Source organism: Typopeltis vanoorti, chromosome 6 (assembly GCF_054136105.1).
Source record: "Typopeltis vanoorti isolate ZY-2024b chromosome 6, IOZ_Tvanoo_1.0, whole genome shotgun sequence".
NCBI classification, from domain to species: Eukaryota; Metazoa; Arthropoda; class Arachnida; order Uropygi; family Thelyphonidae; genus Typopeltis; species Typopeltis vanoorti.
In genome coordinates, this window is record NC_143554.1 from 90,734,366 (window position 1) to 90,754,793 (window position 20,428).

The 20,428-nt window shown below is 35.6% G+C and overlaps 1 protein-coding gene across 1 annotated transcript in view; it reads right to left on the reverse strand.

The window, feature by feature from the left end:
- Positions 1–20,428, reverse strand: part of LOC150105699 (97 kDa heat shock protein-like) — a 207,079-nt gene that overhangs the window by 90,325 nt on the left and 96,326 nt on the right. The window contains exons 9-10 of the mRNA XM_090395021.1: positions 19,063–19,166; positions 10,152–10,285 (exon numbers count right to left, since the gene is read on the reverse strand). Coding sequence (XP_090251147.1) covers positions 10,152–10,285; positions 19,063–19,166 — 238 coding nt within the window. The remainder of the gene's footprint in view (positions 1–10,151; positions 10,286–19,062; positions 19,167–20,428) is intronic.

A 20,428-nucleotide genomic window follows, 5' to 3' on the forward strand; every position in this document is an offset into this window, starting at 1 on the left:
CTCATCGGAGGGAGGGCACCAGCTCTACAACTCCGTCTCGAAGACTCAATCACCAACCGATCACAACTACGCTAACGCCATCTACAGCCGACCACCACTGGCAACTTCCACAGACAATTACAAACATCCATGCCCATGGTGGGATTCAAACCCACAGCCTTTTGGCTGGAGAGCGGATATGCTACCCACTCGGCCAACCAGGCCGGAATAAGTATAATAGGCAACTTAAAATTTTAAGTGTTATATGTTTGAATTAGTGGTACCAGCTCATACTGGTCAAGTGAGATTTACAAAGTTTGTGGGAAGGTGACAGCAAATCATGCCTACATACTTTACATATAATAAGAATTATAACCAAAATGCAGTCTTAGTTATTTGGGATTTCTTGATCAGGAAGGTTATTCTGTCTAGAGGAAATTCTCAGTTTCATTAAGAGAAAAAATATAGTTTCTCAGAGCAGACTTATAAAAAAAAATTCCTTTTCTGTGCCTTCCTAAGACAGAAAACATACTATAAAATTACATGCTTTTTCACACTTCACATTAACCTAGGTAGAAGTGTACCATTAGGACAGCAAAGTGGAGCGCAAACAGAGATCTGTAACAGATTTTAAAAAGAAGAACCAGAATCATAACCATTACAAAATTACAGTCCATCATATCTTTCACTGATACATGCTATGAAAACATCTTACCAAGAAGTATCACACATCACCTGATAGGGTATTTCCAAAAACAGCAGTGATCCATGAAATTTTTGCATGCACACTAAGGAAAAAATTCTGAGGCTTTAAGATCTGTTGTTCTCACAATACCATTTCAAATTATTTCAGATAAAAACTTTTGGAGTACAGGACAAAACAATGCCCATGCTACTTTTTTTCTGATGCAGCATGTGCTGACTGAGAAAAGTACAGAGAACTGACAGTTCATATTGTTATATGGCAGATTGTTAGATTTCAGAAAACCCGTTGAATCCTAAATAGAAACAGTGTAATACTTCTCAGTGACATCACATTCTCCATTAGTTTATTTAAAGATGACAACTAGCTATGCTAGGTGAATAATACTAATGGAATACAAGCATCTAAATAAATATAATTAAAAATTCTCTAATACCCTTTCATTCCACAAGGCAGAACTCTGCCAACTTTTGGAAATTAGTAAGTAGCTTATATCTATCTTTTGTCATATATAAAATTCATCTCTACTGATGACTTATAGATATGGATAATGACAGTACACTACAGCTAGATAGCTATCTTGTGTTCCTGGCCCCAAACAGTGACAGTTCTATGGTTTGATTTTGAGTTGCAGATTAAAACACCTAGTTTGAGAGAAAAAGGCCAATGCAAAGGTTAAGAGATCAATGTATTCACAAAGAACAATGTGCAAGCAATTTGTGATGTAAAGATTAAATCATGGATTTGCGCTACATATTTTCCTTCTCTAATTAAAAGAATGCCAGAATGCTTAACACTAGTTTGAACTGGTTTAAACTAACATGTATACAACCACACACTAACTTGCTCTTGACCTTCTTGTTCTTTTATAAATTTAGTCGGCTATCAGTGCACCTCACAACATTATCTATTTCGACTTTTAATTTGCCATCTTCGCTAAAAATTTATTATTATTATTATGTCGCACCTCCAGGAAGTCCAAAGACTCATCGAGGGAGGGCATCTACTCTACAACTCTTTATCTCCACCAACCACAACTATCCTCATCATCTACATCAACTCTATCTACTGCCACTGACCACCACTAGTAGTACTTTCACAGACAATCACAAACATCCATGCCCACGGCAGGATTCGAACCCGCAGCCTTTTGGCTGGAGAGCGGATACGCTAACCACTTGGCCAACTAGGCTGGCAAAAAATTTTTTCAATATATTTATAGAAATCCTTGTATAAGTGGACCAGCATAGTTCAAACCCATGTTGTTCAAGGGTCAACTCTATTTACCATAAATATCATTATTATGTGACACCTCCAGAGGGTCCAAAGACTCATTGAGGGAGTGTGTGCCAACAGCATTGAACGATCGATCTCCTTCCAACTACTAACCATGCTCAAACTTGCTTAACTTTTTTTGTGAGCCATTAGTAACAGAGGCTCTACCCATCAATTGAACTTACAATTATACGAAATAAATTGATACAGTAAAATGTGCCTTAGAAGACAGAAATATAAGATCTAATAATGTTGGAGTCTTGACAGGTAACAGATTGATTTGGAGAAAAATTGTAAATAGGAAGTTAGTAATGATGTAACTTTCATGTATTACTATCATAAGATCCTGTACACCCCATGAGGGTATATGTTAGGAATTTGATGATGATGAGTATACAGTAAGTGGTAGTTAACCTCTTAACGTACCAATTAAAAATCAGAAAGCGGCCATTTTTCTGCCAATTTTTTGGGCGAGTTTTGGGCAAGGGATCAAATTGCTGGATCAAATTCATCATTATTTGAAAAATAATGATGAATTTGTGCAAATGCAAATGAAATAGCCGATACACGCTGTTGGCAACTTTTCTCAGCTGAGAGAAAATAGGCACAAAATTGTCTAGCATCTATATTCTGTTGTATTTATATGTGAAACCAAAATTCAAAATCAATTTTGGTGCAATAAATAAAAGACGTATCATAGACGTCGTTGTATGTTAAGGGGTTAAACCAATGCTTTTTCTTTACTTTATTCCTATTATTTCCCATCTTTTGCAGGAAATAGTATGGTCGTGGTACTGAAATTTGGCCTAAATCCAGCTTGCTTTTCATTTTTTTCTACATATGCAATCTATTCTTAAAATACTCGATAAGGAAGTTCCTCTGTAATTCTCACACTGTTTTATTTATTTATTTATTTATTTTTTTTTTTATAAAATTGGAACAGTAAGAGCCCTGCTCTAATTATTGTATATTCAAAGCTTGTGACCCATCTTTCTATATTATGCACAATTGGCAAATAGATTTTGCCTGTTGTTTTCAACTGTAGGGCCATTTAAATTAATGGCCCTACACAGTTGAAGTCCACTGTATATAAACACTTTGAAATGAGATTCATGCTAAACATTAATATTTTACATAATTTTTGTTCTTTGAGATTATGAATACTCACTTCAAATGGTCTTTCTTTCATACACAAGAGGATGAAGTATTACAATTTAGAGAAATGGTATTTTTCTAATTTCTTAATAAACAAATTCATTTTAATGTGGAAATTTTACATTAAAATAAATAAGGGAACTGCTTAAGTTAGATAACTGGGAGTCAAAGTTAGATAACTGGGAGATCTTCATATATTCATTTAAGGAATGCAGATAACAAACTGGGATTTCTGACATTATGATCTATCCTCGATTTCTCATGGTTCATCCTACAAATAAATGCCTACCATAATTCTGAATGAATGAGGATATGCTGGCAGTTTGGGATTTAACTGATTAGACTATTCTGAATTGGCTTAACACTAAAAGAAAGTAATAGTACAAGATGACAATGTCATGGTGGTGGTGGGTTGTCACCCATTAAACAAGACTCTGAGAGAATCAAGACAAACAGCGAAGAGTAAGCTACTACAAAAAACTCCTGCTGAACATCAGAATACAAGACAGGAACTATTAACACAATAAGCATCCAAAAGAAAAATTGAACCAGCAGACAAAGAGACAAAAACAAGTGAGATTATTTTAAATAACTGGTTAAAAGATATTCACACAAGGATTATAGAAAGGAAGGGGTAGCAACATCATTCAATACTAAATACAAAAATAAATCTTGAATGGCAGGAGACTTCAAGTAGTGATGTGGAAATTAAACAAGGAGGCTTACTCGTACGTACAGTCCCATAACAGGTTCATCTTGGAAGAAGCAATGTTTCAAACCTCAGAGGAGGCATCTGACAAAAAAAAAAAAAATCTTAAGGATTGAACAAGCAAGAAATTAATACTAGATAAGAATGTTTTTGGGAAATATTTGAAGAAAAGACCAAAACTTATAATGGTAAATATCTTCTGGATTTTTGTCAGGAAATCCAGTAGATTCTTTACTCATTATTAATACTATGTTCTAACATACAGATGTGCACAAACTCAAATGGAAAGAAGAAAAGTCTCATGCATTTCTGGTGTTAGCAATATTTTCTTGCTGGTTCAAGAACACTAAAAGGGATTTGAAATATGAAATGATCATCATTTAGTTTTCAGAAGAAAAAAAAACAAATTTAATACTGAAAAGAAAAATATACAAAAGTTTTAAAAATAATCAGTTGAGCAGATTTCAGTTCTGCAGAGGAGACCCAAGTACAGCAATATCCTAAAACAGTGTGGTTGATGTGGGCAAAAAAATAAGTTCCAACTGAAACCACATAGAACAGAGCATTAATTATAATAGGTTTCAGTGTAAGCATTCCAAAAATGCACTGAATAATTATTGATGTAAAATATAATCAAGATTATTGCCTTTCTGATGAAATTACAATAAATGTACTGTACTGCATTTTATAGTAATTATAAACTGCATTATAGTGAAAACCAGTTTTTTGAAACCTGGTTATGTGAGGTATTACCAGATACAAATATTATTCAAAAAAAAAAGGAAGCACTTAAAACAAGAAATCAAACTTTGAAGACCGTCACGCTGAAATAAATTGATTCAGCCAGAGAAGGAAGTGGTGAAGTTGCTTGAAAGGAGGGAAAAAAATAGGCACTCCATAGTGGATTCTAGAAGTTTCCTGGAAAAGAAGAAAACAAAGTTCTCAGCAGGTAGACCAATGTGTGCTCAGAAAGAACATAAAGAAAAAAATATATATAAGAAAGCAAAGCAATAGGTAAAAAAATAGCTAAATCAAAAATCATAAGAATAGTAAGCTGTATATAAACAAAAGGATGCAAAATGTTCTGGAGCGTATTGAAAAATATTAAAAATAGGATACTGAGTAGTGCAAAAGGAATCAGATGATAAAGATGACAAAAACTGAAGATAATATATTTCAGAAGTTTGGTGATGTGGAAATTAAACAAGGAGGCTTACTCGTAATTAGTAATTACTTCGAAACGCTTAAGTGAACGAAAAGGTGACAGAATTGCTGCAGTAAATATTCAAAAAGAGTGTATTCAGGAGTACGTATGAATCTGAGGCAGAAAAAGCCTTCACAAACATGTCAAAAATGCAAAAACAGCTGTAACAGATGATAAATGACCGGAAATACTCAAATATGTAGCTATAAATGTTTTACAGTGGGTGTACTGTATAATTTAGATGACATTATATTCTTAAATCCAATACAAGTTTATAGGATTTCTTAACCAAATTGCACAACTGCTATAACAAATTTGGTATGAAAATCAGCAATAAAAAGAAACTAAAATAGTTAGGAATATTGAAAACCAACCGTATCCTGAATGGAGACACTACAAGTAAAACATTTCAACTCTTCAGGAACAATTGTTAATATAGATGCCAAATCAAATATGGAAGTTGATAACACAATAAGCAAAGCTAGTATAGTGGACAGTGAACTAGCCAAATTTACATGGAGTAAAAGAAATTAGTCAAAACCAGCTGTATACAAAACTGTTCAAGCCAATTTTAATTTATGGATCTCAGATTTCCATATTTAATTTACCGTCTTCACTAAAAGGGTGCCTAAATCCATACCTAAATTTTTTTACTTGTTCCACAAGTTCTCCATTCACAACACAGTTGACATTTTCAATGATTCTACCTATTTTCATTGTCTTTTTATTGATGACCTTCATACCACATCTATTATAACAATTATTCAATTTAGTCAGGGAATCTTGCAAACTTATAGCAGATTTATTTAGAAGTATAACATCGCCCGCATAAAGCAATGAGTTGGCATTAACATCTCCAATTCTGATATCATGTTTAATACCACTTTCCTTCATAATGTGATCCATATAGATAATGAATAACAGAGGGGATAATGTACATCCTTGTCTCACACCAGATTTAACATTAAACCATATTCCTGCACTTCCTTCAATTCTAACTGCTGACTTACAACTCAAATCAATCAAGACTAAGTATTGATTGATATAATGCCCCATTGACACCATATAACTGTAGTGTTGAATAGCTTCTCTCTTGGTACCTTGTCATATGCCTTTTACAGATCGACAAAACTTAAATACAGATCTTTATTATATTCCCATGCTTCCTCAACTATTTGTCGTAAAGTAAAGATCTGATCCTGACAGCCTCTATTTGGCCTGAATCCAGCTTGTTCTTCCACAATTCTTCTCAACCGTTTCTCAAGTATACTCACATAAATCTTGCCAGGAACATTCAGTAGGGAAATACCTCTGTAATTCTCACATTCAGTTTTATTTCCCTTTTTGTATATGGGTACTATTAGAGATCTACTTCAATCATTAGGTCCCCAGTCCATGCTTTCTGAACAATGCAGTGCAGCTACTGTAAGACTTTTAAACCACCATACTTCAGGCATTTCTGGTCGAATATCATCTACTCCTGCTGCCTTTCCATATTTCAAGCCTTTGATGGCTTTTTCTACTTCAAGTATAGATATGTATTCCTGACAATATGCCTGTCGAGTTTTTTTTTTTTTTTAATCACTGTGCTATCACTGCTTGTTTCATTTAGCAATTTTTTGAAGTAATTACTCCATACTTCAAGGATACCTTTTTCTCCCGTTTTCATGTAACCTTTATCATCTCTAACTCCATTTACAATTTCTACTAGTTTTACAGTGTTTAGCTTTCTTACATTTGTCTCTGTAATCTCTAAGAGCACAAGCTGACTTATTTGCCAGGAACTTTTGATATGCTTTCTTCTTTTTCTTCACTGCCTCCTTAACTTCCTGTGTCCACCATGGGGGGGTTCTGATTTTTCTATTTCAGACAATCTCACCACATGCCTCCTCTCAGGCTGAATCAATCAAGGTTTTCTTCAAGGGTTGCCACTGAATCTCCAAGGTTTGGTTTCTGTTCTCAAACTCTTTCATTTTTTCTTCAATAATCTTTGTGTATTTTAGTCTACAGTTCACATCTGAGAGTTGCTCAACTTTTATTCACTTTAAAACTTTCTTACATGTTATTCCTTTCAATATGAAATTCAATTTTATCCTGCTCAAGACTAAATAGTGATCGCTTCCAATTTCAAATCCTCTGTACACTCTAGTGTCTTGCATCAGGGAGAAAACATCACTATCAACAATAACATAGTCAATGAGACTTTTCTTATTCCCTCTCCATGTGAATTTTTGCACATTTTTATGTTGGAACATGGTGCTAGTAATAACCAGTCCATGTCCTGAGCAGAAATCCAACAGGTATTTGCCATTATTATTAGCTTTGCTCTTTTCTCCAAATTTTCCCAAAATATTTTTTTATGTCTGAAAATCATTTCCTACTCTGCTATTTAGATTCCTAACAAGGACCAACTTTTCCTTTTTCATTGTGTGAGTTGCTTTCTCTTAAAGCATCAAAAAATTCTTCCACTTCTACCTTAGTAGAACCTTCTGTGGGGGCCACAGGGACAAATTAGTCTCATTGTCCAATTCACCATTCTGATATTTGCCCACATAACTCTACTTGAGACTGCATGCCATTCAAGAAGATTAGCCTTGTATTTTGTGTTGAATACTATGGCTACTCCTTTTCCTTGACTGTTATTGCCTGAATATAACATTTTGTATTTATTGCTCAGAAAGATCTCACCAGTTTCTGTCTTTTTTGTTTCAGTCACCCCTATTATGTTGACCTGGTACTTATCTAATTCAACAGCTAGCTCGATTTCTTTGCCATTCAGGCTTCTTATGTTGATAGTACCGATCTTTAACCCCGGTGATGTTGAGTTGGGGTGAGTTTTCAGATTTGTTCCAGTAGCTGACTTTTCGCTGTTTCCCGTGGTTCCCTGAGAAAAGCAACTGGGGTCCCTGTTTAACCGGGTGATGCCCCAGCCAGCATGAAATTTTGTCCTGTTGTACCATTATTTTGTATTTTGTATTATAAAAATTAGAACTCCATGGTGGACACAGGAAGTTAAAGAGGCAGTGAAGGAAAAGAAGAAAGCATATCAAAAGTTCCTGGCAAATAAGTCAGCTTGTGCTCTTAGAGATTACAGAGACAAATGTAAGAATGCTAAACACTGTGTAAAACCAGCTAAACAAAAGTCATGGGAAGATTTTAGTAAGAACATTGAAAATAAATATCAAGAAGGTGGCAAGATATGCTGGAGGTTGTTGAAGAAGTTCAGGAATGTAGGAAACTGTAAAAGAAATTAGAGATGATAAATATGACATGAAAACAGGAGAAAAAGATAACCTTGAAGTATGTAGTAATTTCTTCGAAAAATTGCTAAATGAAACAAGCAGTGATAGCACAGTGATAAAAAACACTCAACAGGCATATAGTCAGGAATACATATCCATACTTGAAGTAGAAAAAGACATCAAAAGCTTGAAATATGGAAAGGCAGCAGGAGTAAATATTTGACCAGAAATGCTGAAGTATGGAGGCATAAAAGTCTTATAGTGGCTGCACTGCATAGTTCAGAAAGCCTGGACAGAGGGACGAATTCCTGATGATTGGAGTAGAGCTCTCATAGTACCCATATATAAAAAGGATAATAAAACAGAATTTAAAATTGCAAAGGTATTTCCCTACTGAGTGTTCCTGGTAAGATTTATGCAAGTATACTTGAGAAATGGTTGAGAAGAACTGTGGAAGAACAAGCTGGATTCAGGCCAAATAGAGGCTGTCAGGATCAGATCATCACTTTATGACAAATAGTAGAGAAAGCATGGGAATATAACAAAGATCTGTATTTAAGTTTTGTAGCTCTGGAAAAGACATATGACAAGGTGCCAAGAGAGAAGCTATTCAAAAACACTACAGTGATATGGTGTCAATGGGGCATTATATCAAGCAATACTTAGTCTTTATTTGAGTTGTGAGTCAGCAGTTAGAATTGAAGTACAGGAAGATAGTTTGATGTAAAATCTGGTGTCAGACAAGAATGTACATTATCCCCTCTGTTATTTATTGTCTATATGGGTCACGTTATGAAGGAAAGTGGTATTAAACATGATATCAAAATTGGAGATATTAATGTCAGCTCTTTGCTTTATGCGGAAGATGTTATGCTTCTAAATAAATCCGCTACAAGTCTGCAAGATTCCCTGACTAAATTGAATAACTGTTGTAATAGATATGGTACGAAGGTCAGCAATAACAAGACAAAGACATTGAAAATAGGCAGAATCATTGAAAATATCAACTGCGTTGTGAACGGAGAACCTGTGGAACAAGTAAAACATTTCAGCTACTTATGCATGATTTTTACTGAAGATGGTAAATTAAATATGGAAATAGACAACAGAATCAACAAATCTGGCATGCTAGGAAGTCGATTGAATAAATTCATATGGAATTAGTGAGAAATTAGTCGGAACACTAAATTAGCTGTATACAAGACAGTGTTCAAACCAGTTTTAACTTATGGATCTGAGAGCTGGGTCAGAAGTAAAACACTTGACAAATACTAGAGACAGCAGATATGAGTCCTGAGAAAGATTAGGGGCACGAACAGATGGCATCAATGGCAATATCATATTAAAAATGAGGATATTAGGAGAGAACTTGACCTTGTCAGCATCCAGGAATGTGTTAGCAGAGCTAATATCAGGTGGTATGGTCACTTAAACAGCATGGGCAAGGAAAGATTACCAAAACAAGTGTTCTCTGCCAGGTTGGCAGGAAAATTACCCAAAGCAAAACCAAGATATGGGTGGATTGATACAGTAGAAAGTTCCTTAGAAGATTGAAATATAAGATCTGATAATGTTGGAGTCTTGACAAGTAACAGACAGATATGGAGGAAAATTGTAGATAGGAAGTTAATAATGATGTAAATTTTTCATTTAGTACTATCATATACATCCCTTGTGGATACATGGCAGGAATTTGATGATGATGAATCTATGAGATGCAAGTTTTAATGCACGTGGTGACTGGATTCAGTTGCAGTTTCTATAATTGCTTTTGGAAAGTTTACATTTTAAAGATGATTTAATAAAGGAATGTCATATTTAAATTATGATTGAAATGTTTGAATAATATTTATCAATTAAGGAAAATTATAAATAATTACCAACCAATAAAAGAATCTGGAAATGGAATGTCCGCAACATCAACATAACGAGCTTCAAGAGAGAATGGCTCATTCCTGTAAAAGGTCAGCATCTTGGAAAATGGAATTTGATGATAACGTGGAAAGACTTCCATTTTCCTAAAAGAAATAATTATGAAACTTAAATCACCAAGAATACTTTTCCTAAAAAGAGACACTAAAGTCTAATAAAATTCCTGTTCTTATTAAAAGTCAACTTATTTTCTTAAAACAAACCAGTCTTGTTTAAATGCACATGGAAATAATTATAAGCAACAGCATTTGCAAAGGCAATGCAGTCACACAGATATATGTTTGTCAATTGTGACAAAGAAAATATCTGTCATGGTGACAATACTAAAAGAATATATTAGATACACACTATGATCAAAAATATCCAGATACCTGCTCATCTGAACTCTCACTCTAATATTATTATTATTGTATGGACACCATCATGGATTCCGAATACTCATTACTGGAGACCCAAACTATTCATACAATCTTTCATACCGCTCCTTGAACCCGTTAACAAATAAAGCACCCACAACTGACTCTGGCAGCCCATTCCACTCATTCACAACTCTCCAAGCAAAAAAAAACTAGTCCTCGCACACCTCTACTAACCACACTTTTATTCAACTTCTAGAGATGACTTGTTCTGGCTCCTCTAACTAAGTGCTGATACATTTCCCCTGCATCAATCCTACAAAACCTTTTAAGCAACTTAATTGCAGAAGCTGTTGATATCTCAACAACTTCTGCAATTCACACATCCACAAACCACTCACCAACTTGGCTGCTTGTCTCTGAAACCTCTCCACCACTTCTCATCCCCAAGAAACCCAGGAGACCACACCTGGGCACAGTAATCCAGATGTGAATGTATCAAGGCCTTATAAAGTGGAACAACTTCCTCATATACTTGTTAGTGTACTGTTCAATAGCCAAGTGATCTTATGAGATCACTTGGCTATTGAATAAGATACTTTAGCAACCTTAGCAATATGTATGCTAAATTTTAACTCTCTGCCTACCACAACACTAAATCTCTAGTTTCATCCATTTTCTTGAGTACAGTTCCATCAATGTGGTACACAGCTTGTAATCTATTTATCCTAAAAATGCGTAACTTTACATTTCTTCACATTAAACTGACACCCGTTATCTTTTGCCCATACTAACGGCCTAATGAAATAGTCCTGCAAGCTCCTCTGACACAGTATCATATTCTTATCCATCCATTCTTGAATTCTCTTTCTGATCAATTTTTCTAGTATTTTTACCCACATGCCTGAGATACTGATCAGTCTATAATTTGCTACTGCAGCGTTAGAACCTCCCTTATGTAAGGGAATTATTTTGCCCTCTACCAGAGCTGTGGCTTAAATTAAAGCGTCTACTCAGAGGTTTTCCCCAGTTAGTTCACTTACACATTCTTACAAAACCCAAGCTGATATCCCATCTAATCCCACAGCTGTACTTACACTGAGATTCTGCAATATCCTAAGAAAACCTCTACTTCATCCAACTTCTGTTCCCACATCAATGTCTGTCACATATATTACAGCAGTAACCAGATGATATATACCCTCACAAAGGTGATCATGAAAGGCATTAATATGGAGTTTGGTTCACCCTAAGAAGACTTTCCATTAGATTTTAGTACATTACTATGATAATTCTCTTTCTTTCTTCCAGAAGAGTATTACTGAAGCTGGTTAGTGATGTCAGGTGATTTGTCATTGCTAACAATTGGCATTTCAATTCATACCACAAGTGTTTGATGGGGTTGAGATCAGGGCTTTGTGCAGGCCAGTCAAGTTCAACATCCATCCCATCAAACCATTCCTGCACAGAGCTCAATTTGTGGATGGAGCATTGTTGTGTTGATACATGAAAGAGCCTTCACTGAACTATTGCCATAAAGTTGGAAGCACAGAATTGCCTAGAATGTCATTATAGTTGCAGCATTAAGATTCCCCATTACTAGAAACTAAGGGGGCCCAGCCTAAACCATGAAGAACAGCCCCAGACTATGATGCCTCCTTCAAACTTAACAACCTTCACAACACATTTGAGCAGGTAGTGTTCTGGCATCTGCCAAATCCAGATTCTTCAATTGTATTGCCAGATAGTGAAGCATAATTCACCACTTGAGAGAACATTGTCTCTGCTGCTTTAGAGTTGGTTGGCACCTAGCATCTGATGCATGTGTTACCCTTGCAGCCAGCCATGAAAACCCATGTTTTTATGGTGGTATGAAAGAGTTGTGGGATTAGTATTTCAGAACTCTAGCGTTTCAGCTGAAGATAGACAATTTTTTTTCGTGTCATGTGTTTCAGTACTCAGCAGTCCCAGTCTGATTTCATGCAGCTTACCAAGTAAGGCTATGTTGCTCCTAGGCATTTAACACTTCACAATAACATCACTCATGGTTGAATGGGGGCAGCCACATCAGGCAGAATATTCTCCAATTTTATTCCAAAGGTTGCATCCTGTGATAGTGCCACATCAAAAGTTACTGAGCTCTTCTCTATGGCCTATTTTACTAATGTTTGTCTATGAAGACTGCAAGACCATGTGCTTCTCTTTGTACCTTATGAGTCATGGTTGTGACATGTATAGCAATATCCACTATTATGGGGGGGGGGAAGAGAGATTTATATCAGATAGTGTATCTGGATCAGAAATTTTTAATGCTAGTACACTAAAAAAAAGAATGTCAATTATTATTATTATATGACACCTCCAAGGAGTCCAAACACTCATCGAGGGAGGGCATCTACTCTACAACTCTCCATCTCCAACACTCAACCCACCAACTACAAAACCACAACTACCATCATCATTTACACTAACACCACCACTAGTACTTTCATAGACAACCACAAACATCCATCCCCACTCAGGATGTTAAGCATGCTAAGCCATGCACCAAGAAAAACCAATCACTATCAAGCTTAAGAGTATATTTGAGTATATTTGTGAAAGCAAGTAATAACAAGATAGTGAATATTTTCAAGTCAATCGCAGCTCTCTGTTTGAAACTCATTTTTCGACCGTTCGTCAAAACACACTGTCACTCTTGGCACTATAACTCGGCTTCTAATGAAACAAATGTCATAAACAGTTGACAGAACACTAAGGAAGCTTTCGACAACAAAAAGATACAACAGGTCACGCTACTAGTTTCTTCTGTTTTCGAAAAGTTTGGTTTCTTTTTGGACAGAGGGTGTAAGTCAACACAGTAGACATCACTATAGCATACATTTTTATAAACAAATTGAGCTATAATGAATTATTGTTCTATTGATTTTATGGGAACCAACAGAAACTGTTTTATTTCTTGCTTAGACATCAAAAGTCTGAGTGCCATAGAACCAATGCTATTTTAAAATTTCTTCACAAATGTTCATAATATACAGCAGTTGGAAGTAATTCTTTAGAAAATACTGCATAAAATTTATTCATATTTTGCATTAAAAGTGGAAAATAACATGCAAAAACTGTAGTTGAGGTCAGTAAATAAAGAAAATGATGTGAAATCTTATAGTGACCACAGAATGAAAAGGATACTCAGGAACCATACATAAAGCACAAATACAAACAATAATGTTAGACAAAGAACTAGTAGAGTATGGAATAAAAATGAAAATCCAGAACAAGTAGTTTGCCATCTCAGTAGGTGCTTAAGGGTCAAAGCTATATAACTGAGAGGAGACCTCCACATAGCCTTTAAAGGAATGTGGAGAACCGACCAGGGCTTCTGACCTAATGTCCAATCCTCACCTTCTCATGATGCACCCTGTTGGGTATCTACCTGGATAATGAACAAACGAGGATGGGCTGGCAATTTGGGATTTAGCCGACCAAATTGTATTCTTATTGGTTAAACCAAAATAAAAAATGATGGTACGACAAGACAAAATTTCATGCCGGCTGGGGCGTCACCTGGTTAAACAAAATCCCCGTTGTTTTCACCAGGGAACCAGGGCGAACAGAGAAAATTCAGCTACTGGAACAAATCTGAAAGCACACCCCAACTCAACATCACCCAAGTTAAAGATCGGTACTATCAACATAAGAAGCCTGAATGGCAAAGAAATGGAGCTAGCTGAGAAATTAGATAAGTACCAGATCAACATAATAGGGGTGACTGAAACAAAAAAGACAATAACTGGTGACATCTTTCTGAACAATAAATACAAAATGTTACATTCAGGCAATGACAGTCAAGGAAAAGAAGGAGTAGCCATAGTATTCAACACAAAATACGAGGCTAATCTTGAATGGCAGGCAGTCTCAAGTAGAGTGATGTGGGCAGATATGAGAATGGGGAACTGGACAATGAGACTTATTTGTGCCTATGTTCCCACAGAAGGTTCTACTAAGGAAGAAGTGGAGGAATTTTTTGAGGCTTTAAAAAAAGCAACTGACACAATGAAAAAGGAAAAGTTGATCCTTATTGGGGATCTAAATAGCAGAGTAGGAAATGATTGTCAGACACACAAAAATATTTTGGGAAAATTTAGAGAAAAGAGCAAAGCTAATAATAATGGCAAATACCTGTTGGATTTCTGCTCAGGACATGGACTGGTTATTACTAGCACCATGTTCCAACATAAAAATCTGCACAAATTCACATGGAGAGAAGAGGCAAGGAATAAGAAACGTCTCATTGACTATGTTATTGTTGATAGTGATGTTTTCTCTCTGGTGCATGACACTAGAGTGTACAGAGGATTTGAAATTGGAAGCGATCACTATTTAGTCTTGAGCAGGATAAAATTGAATTTCATATTAAAAGGAATAACATGTAAGAAAGTTTTAAAGCGAATAAAAGTTGAGCAGCTCTCAGATGTGAACTGTAGACTAAAATACACAAAGATTATTGAAGAAAAAATGAAAGAGTTTGAGAACAGGAACCAAACCTTGGAGATTCAGTGGCAACCCTTGAAGAAAACCCTGATTGATTCAGCCTGAGAGGCATGTGGTGAGATTGTCTGAAATAGAAAAATCAGAACTCCATGGTGGACACAGAAAGTTAAAGAGGTAGTGAAGAAAAAGAAGAAAGCATATCAAAAGTTCCTGGCAAATAAGTCAGCTTGTGCTCTTAGAGATTACAGAGACACATGTAAGAAAGCTAAACACTGTGTAAAACTAGTAGAAATTGTAAATTGAGTTAGAGATGATAAAGGTGACATGAAAACAGGAGAAAAAGATATCCTTGAAGTATGGAGTAATTACTTCGAAAAATTGCTAAATGAAACAAGCAGTGATAGCACAGTGATAAAAAGAAAAACACTCAACAGGCATATAGTCAGGAATACATATCCATACTTGAAGTAGAAAAAGCCATCAAAGGCTTGAAATATGGAAAGGCAGCAGGAGTAGATGATATTCGACCAGAAATGACTGAAGCATGGTGGTATAAAAGTCTTACAGTGGCTGCACTGCATAGTTCAGAAAGCCTGGATAGAGGGACGAATTCCTGATGATTGGAGTAGAGCTCTCATAGTACCCATATATAAAAAGGGAAATAAAACTGAATGCGAGAATTACAGAGGTATTTCCCTAATGAGTGTTCCTGGTAAGATATATGCAAGTATACTTGAGAAACGGTTGAGAAGAATTGTGGAAGAAAAGCTTGGTGAAAAACAAGCTGGATTCAGGCCAAATAGAGGCTGTCAGGATCAGATCTTCACTTTATGACAAATAGTTGAGAAAGCATGGGAATATAACAAAGATCTGTATTTAAGTTTTGTCGATCTGGAAAAGGCATATGACAAGGTACCAAGAGAGAAGCTATTCAATACGCTACAGTTATATGGTGTCAATGGGGCATTATATCAAGCAATACTTGGTCTTTATTTGAGTTGAAAGTCAGCAGTTAGAAATGAAGGAAGTACATGGAGATGGTTTAATGTTAACTCTGGTGTGAGACAAGGATGTACATTATCCCCTCTGTTATTCATTATCTATATGGATCACATTATGAAGGAAAGTGGTATTAAACATGATATCAGAATTGGAGATGTTAATGTCAGCTCTTTGCTTTATGCGGACGATGTTATACTTCTAAATAAATCCGCTATAAGTTTGCAAGATTCACTGACTAAATTGAATAACTGTTGTAAAAAATATGGCATAGGTCAGCATTAAAAAGAGAAAGACAATGAAAATGGGTAGAATTGTTGAAAATGTCAACTGTGTTGTGAATGGAGAACCTGCGGAACAAGTAAAACATTTCAGCTACTTATGCATAATTTTTACTTCTTTACGACGCAGTGTTAGTTATTGTTTAATTACATTAGTTTTCTGCTTGAAAAAAACAAAACAAAAAAAAAACATACTTATCATGACAATACCTTAATAATAGGTCAGTATTAAGGTAGTTGTGGATCCAAGGAGATACTGTAATTAATAATTACTAATGAGAGAAGCACGTGGAATAAGGGAGAGGAGTTACTTGATTACTTCAGTTTGCCCAAAAGTGACAGGTAGTAGACTTGGTTTAAGGAGAATGATATAGGGATAGGATGTATAGTATTTTCAGGAGAGAGCAAATGGCCAGCAGAAGATTAATTGCATCAAAAAGAAAAGTTCAGCAGGGAGACAGATGTGAGAGCAGAGGTCAACAGAACAAAATATACCTATTTGCTAGAATAGGTTGGGATGAGGAGGTTTAAAACAGGGTGATGTGGATGGCATTCATTGCAAAGTAGCACGACAAGTGCAGGGCAAGTAATTGCTGTTGAGCATATAAGCTATGAGAACTTAGAAAGAAGGAAAGGTCACATGGAGAGAAAGCATCAAAATTTATACAGCTATTTAGAAAATTACTGAAAATTTCTTAACCCAGTCTTAATCTGGAGGTTGCCAAACATGGCATTTTCAGTACCAAAGGGATATGTTAAACTACAGAGCAGGTGATTATGACAAACTTAAGAAGAAAGAGGAAGCTTAAAGCAATACCATAGCATAACAGTCTGCAAGAGAACAATGTTAGCAGTGCATAGAAAATGTCAAGATATATATATACACACATACAAGGAAGCAATATTAGACTATATAATCAAAAGAAATGGAAGGTATAAGAGGTAATCAGCATACTTACGAGCAGTACAGAGCATAAAAACACAATGAGAGTTAACCAGCATGTTAAGGAAGGCAAAAAGTACAAGAAAATTAGCTCAGAAGGCTAAAGGAAATTAAAAACAGTTCATTCCCCACATGAAAGAAAGAATGGCCATGAAAGTATAACAATGAATGTTCATGGGGAAATGACAGAAGTAGAAGAAATAGTTGAATTACTGAGTAATCACTTTACAAAGATTGTACAGAGGTTAACAAATTCAAGATGCTTAGGATACTAAGAATCTTAATGTGAATAATGTCTGTGCCATAGGATTAGGCAGGATAATGGCTAGTGTATTATAATGTGCGAGGTTAATGTAGTCCTGTGACAAGCTGATAAATCTCAGCTCTGGTAATCCCAAGGGAGAGTGGAAAGTGGGCAAACACTGTTACATTGTTTGGAGGCCCAAGAATGAAGGAAGCAGATTATAGACCAATCAGTATTTACAGAGTGATGGTTGAGGTGTAAGCAAAAGCAGAATTCAGGAATGGGTGGTAGAAATACCATACTCAGTGTGGGGGGAGGGGTTGGAAACAGTTTTATGAATGAAGTTTTGCCTTAGTAATTTACTCACTTTCTATAATAAAGTGACTATTGAGTCTGAGAAAGAAAATGGTTACACTGCAATACTGCTGGACTTTACCAAATCATCTGACAGGATACAACACACAATTATTATATGAATTGGAGCTAATGGAGATGAATCTGGTGATGTGGATAAGAGGTAGCTGCTGGATCCACAAAGAGTGGATCTCCTACTGTAGTAGGAGAATCCATGTGCCACAGGACTGTACGTGAGCTGCTTCTATTTAATCTGTATATTAATAGATACAGAAAATGATTTGAAATGAAACATCCACTTGTTTGTCAATGATTCAAAACTGGGTAGGACAATAATGAATGAAGGTGATGTAGAGTACCTGTAGGATGATTTAAACAGGCAGATAGTGCAAGCAAAGGCTAATGGTTGGTAATGTGGAGGATAATTTTAGGATGAGACATAAGCTATGTATTACACTGACAGATTTGGTATTACACCAAATTAAAGTTCAGACAGTGTATTTGCAGTGTATTGCAAAAGTGGAGAAATAGTTTATTTGATCACCTGCTTGGTAAACACTGACAGCATAAGAATTTTGTGTGACCTCCTCCTAAGGTTTGATATGGCCACGTCTGAACTACTGTGCATATCTGGCTCTTAGGAATGAGGAAGTGGGAGAGGGATGAGAGAGAGGTGACCAAGATGGTGATGGGTCTACAAAAGCTCCCTAGGGATAGAATGAAGATTTGTGACTTACAAAAATTAGTTGATGGGCAAAAAAGAGAGGGAACATGTTAGAAACTTAAATCACTAGTGGAAGTTCTCCCTAAAACAATGGTTTTAGAAAGGAAACCTATGTATGAGACTAGCTAACTCACCTTTAGTCAAAAGGCCCTTATAAAGAGACTGCGTGAATCTTATAAATGTTCACACCCTAAACACGATTTAAACTTAGATCTTTACAACTAAACTGCCATTGACTGAGCTTCATAGACTTAGGGTCAGATGCATACCTTTGACATGTCTCTAGGAAAATTGTGGTTCTTGCAGGATGGTGAAAAAAGAATGCTGAAACACAGAATAATTTTTATACAATACAGTAATCTCTTGGTTATCCAATGGTCAACTAGAGTTCAGTTATTTGAAGATTAGATTCATTTAGAAATGACTGCATATTGTATTTAAACTTCAATTATAGAAATAATTTTTACTTACCCTTCTTCACCTTTATTTGCATTCCACAATACTTGAATAGGAAAAGGCTGAGCATCAGAAATAGTGAAATCTCTAACTTTGAAAGTTGGTGATAACATTGCACACTGAAAGAAATTAAGAGATTATAAAATTTGAACAATGAAAGTATTTTTATTATAAAATTAATGTCAAGATAAAATAATATAAGACTGGATAATTGATCATGGAAACATTATCAAAACATTTGGCACTCTCATTATAGCAAACACTATTAAAACAAATTTGTTCACTAACAAACTACTGAAATGTCCCCACTGAAGTCCCATAGGCACAATGCTATTATAAACACTACTTATTATGGCAAACTATCTACTATAACAAATAATGTTCTAGTGGTTCCTATGAGTTTGCTATACTGAGTCAAGTGTGAGGCAACAAACTATATGGTAGAGAAGGCTGGAGTGTCTCAAATGAGCTGTTTTCTACTTAGTCTGATTAAGTAGAAAACAGTTCATTCCAGACAATTCAGCCTTCTCTACCGTATAAAGTAACCCATTTATTCGACCTTCAAAACAACAACCCTTCAATTAACCAACCTCTGCTTGTCAACTGACTTCTCTATAGAGCACCAATGCAACAATTATCAGAGCTTGCTGTTCTGATAATTGAAGGGTCCGAGAAATGATAGATTACATATAGGTTGTGGCAAGCCATGTTTAACTATTGAGCAGGTATCCTCTTTTGTATGGTGTGAATAGGTTTATTTCTTTACTCTATAATCTCTACAAACTGTATGAAAGGATGATCCTCAACACACAACCCTTGATTCAAGAAGTATTTTATTCCAGTAAAGTTTAGCTTTAAACACCTGGCAGATGTTGCAAATCATAAATCTTGAATTTCATACAGCATGTCAAAGATGGATTTGAGAGGAAGCTTAAGATGACATGACTTCTTAAGATGGTTGACTTCACTGCTGCCAACACTATCCCACAATTCACTTCAGCAAAGTTTATCACATTATCAAGGACTACAAACCCATGCCTTTTGCTATTGTTGAATAATGAATAGTACTTTGTGACTATCTGGCAAAAAAAGTCAGTAGTGCAGGAAAAAAAAAAAAAAAAAAAAAAAAGGGGGGGGGGACTACAGTAAGGGAAGCATACTTGCCTTTTCTTTTTATGGTTTATTTCAACGACCAACCAATTTATCCTGATGCAAGTGGTTTGGCTTATCGTAGATCTGGCTATTGTAACCCGCCTCTGACTAATGATAAACTGCCAAGTTTTTAGGGATAGTGAGGAAGATAAACTGTCACTATCTCTAAAAACCCTAGCAGTTTCCTGTAATTAAATTCCTGATATATACCCTCAAGGAGTGTACAGGA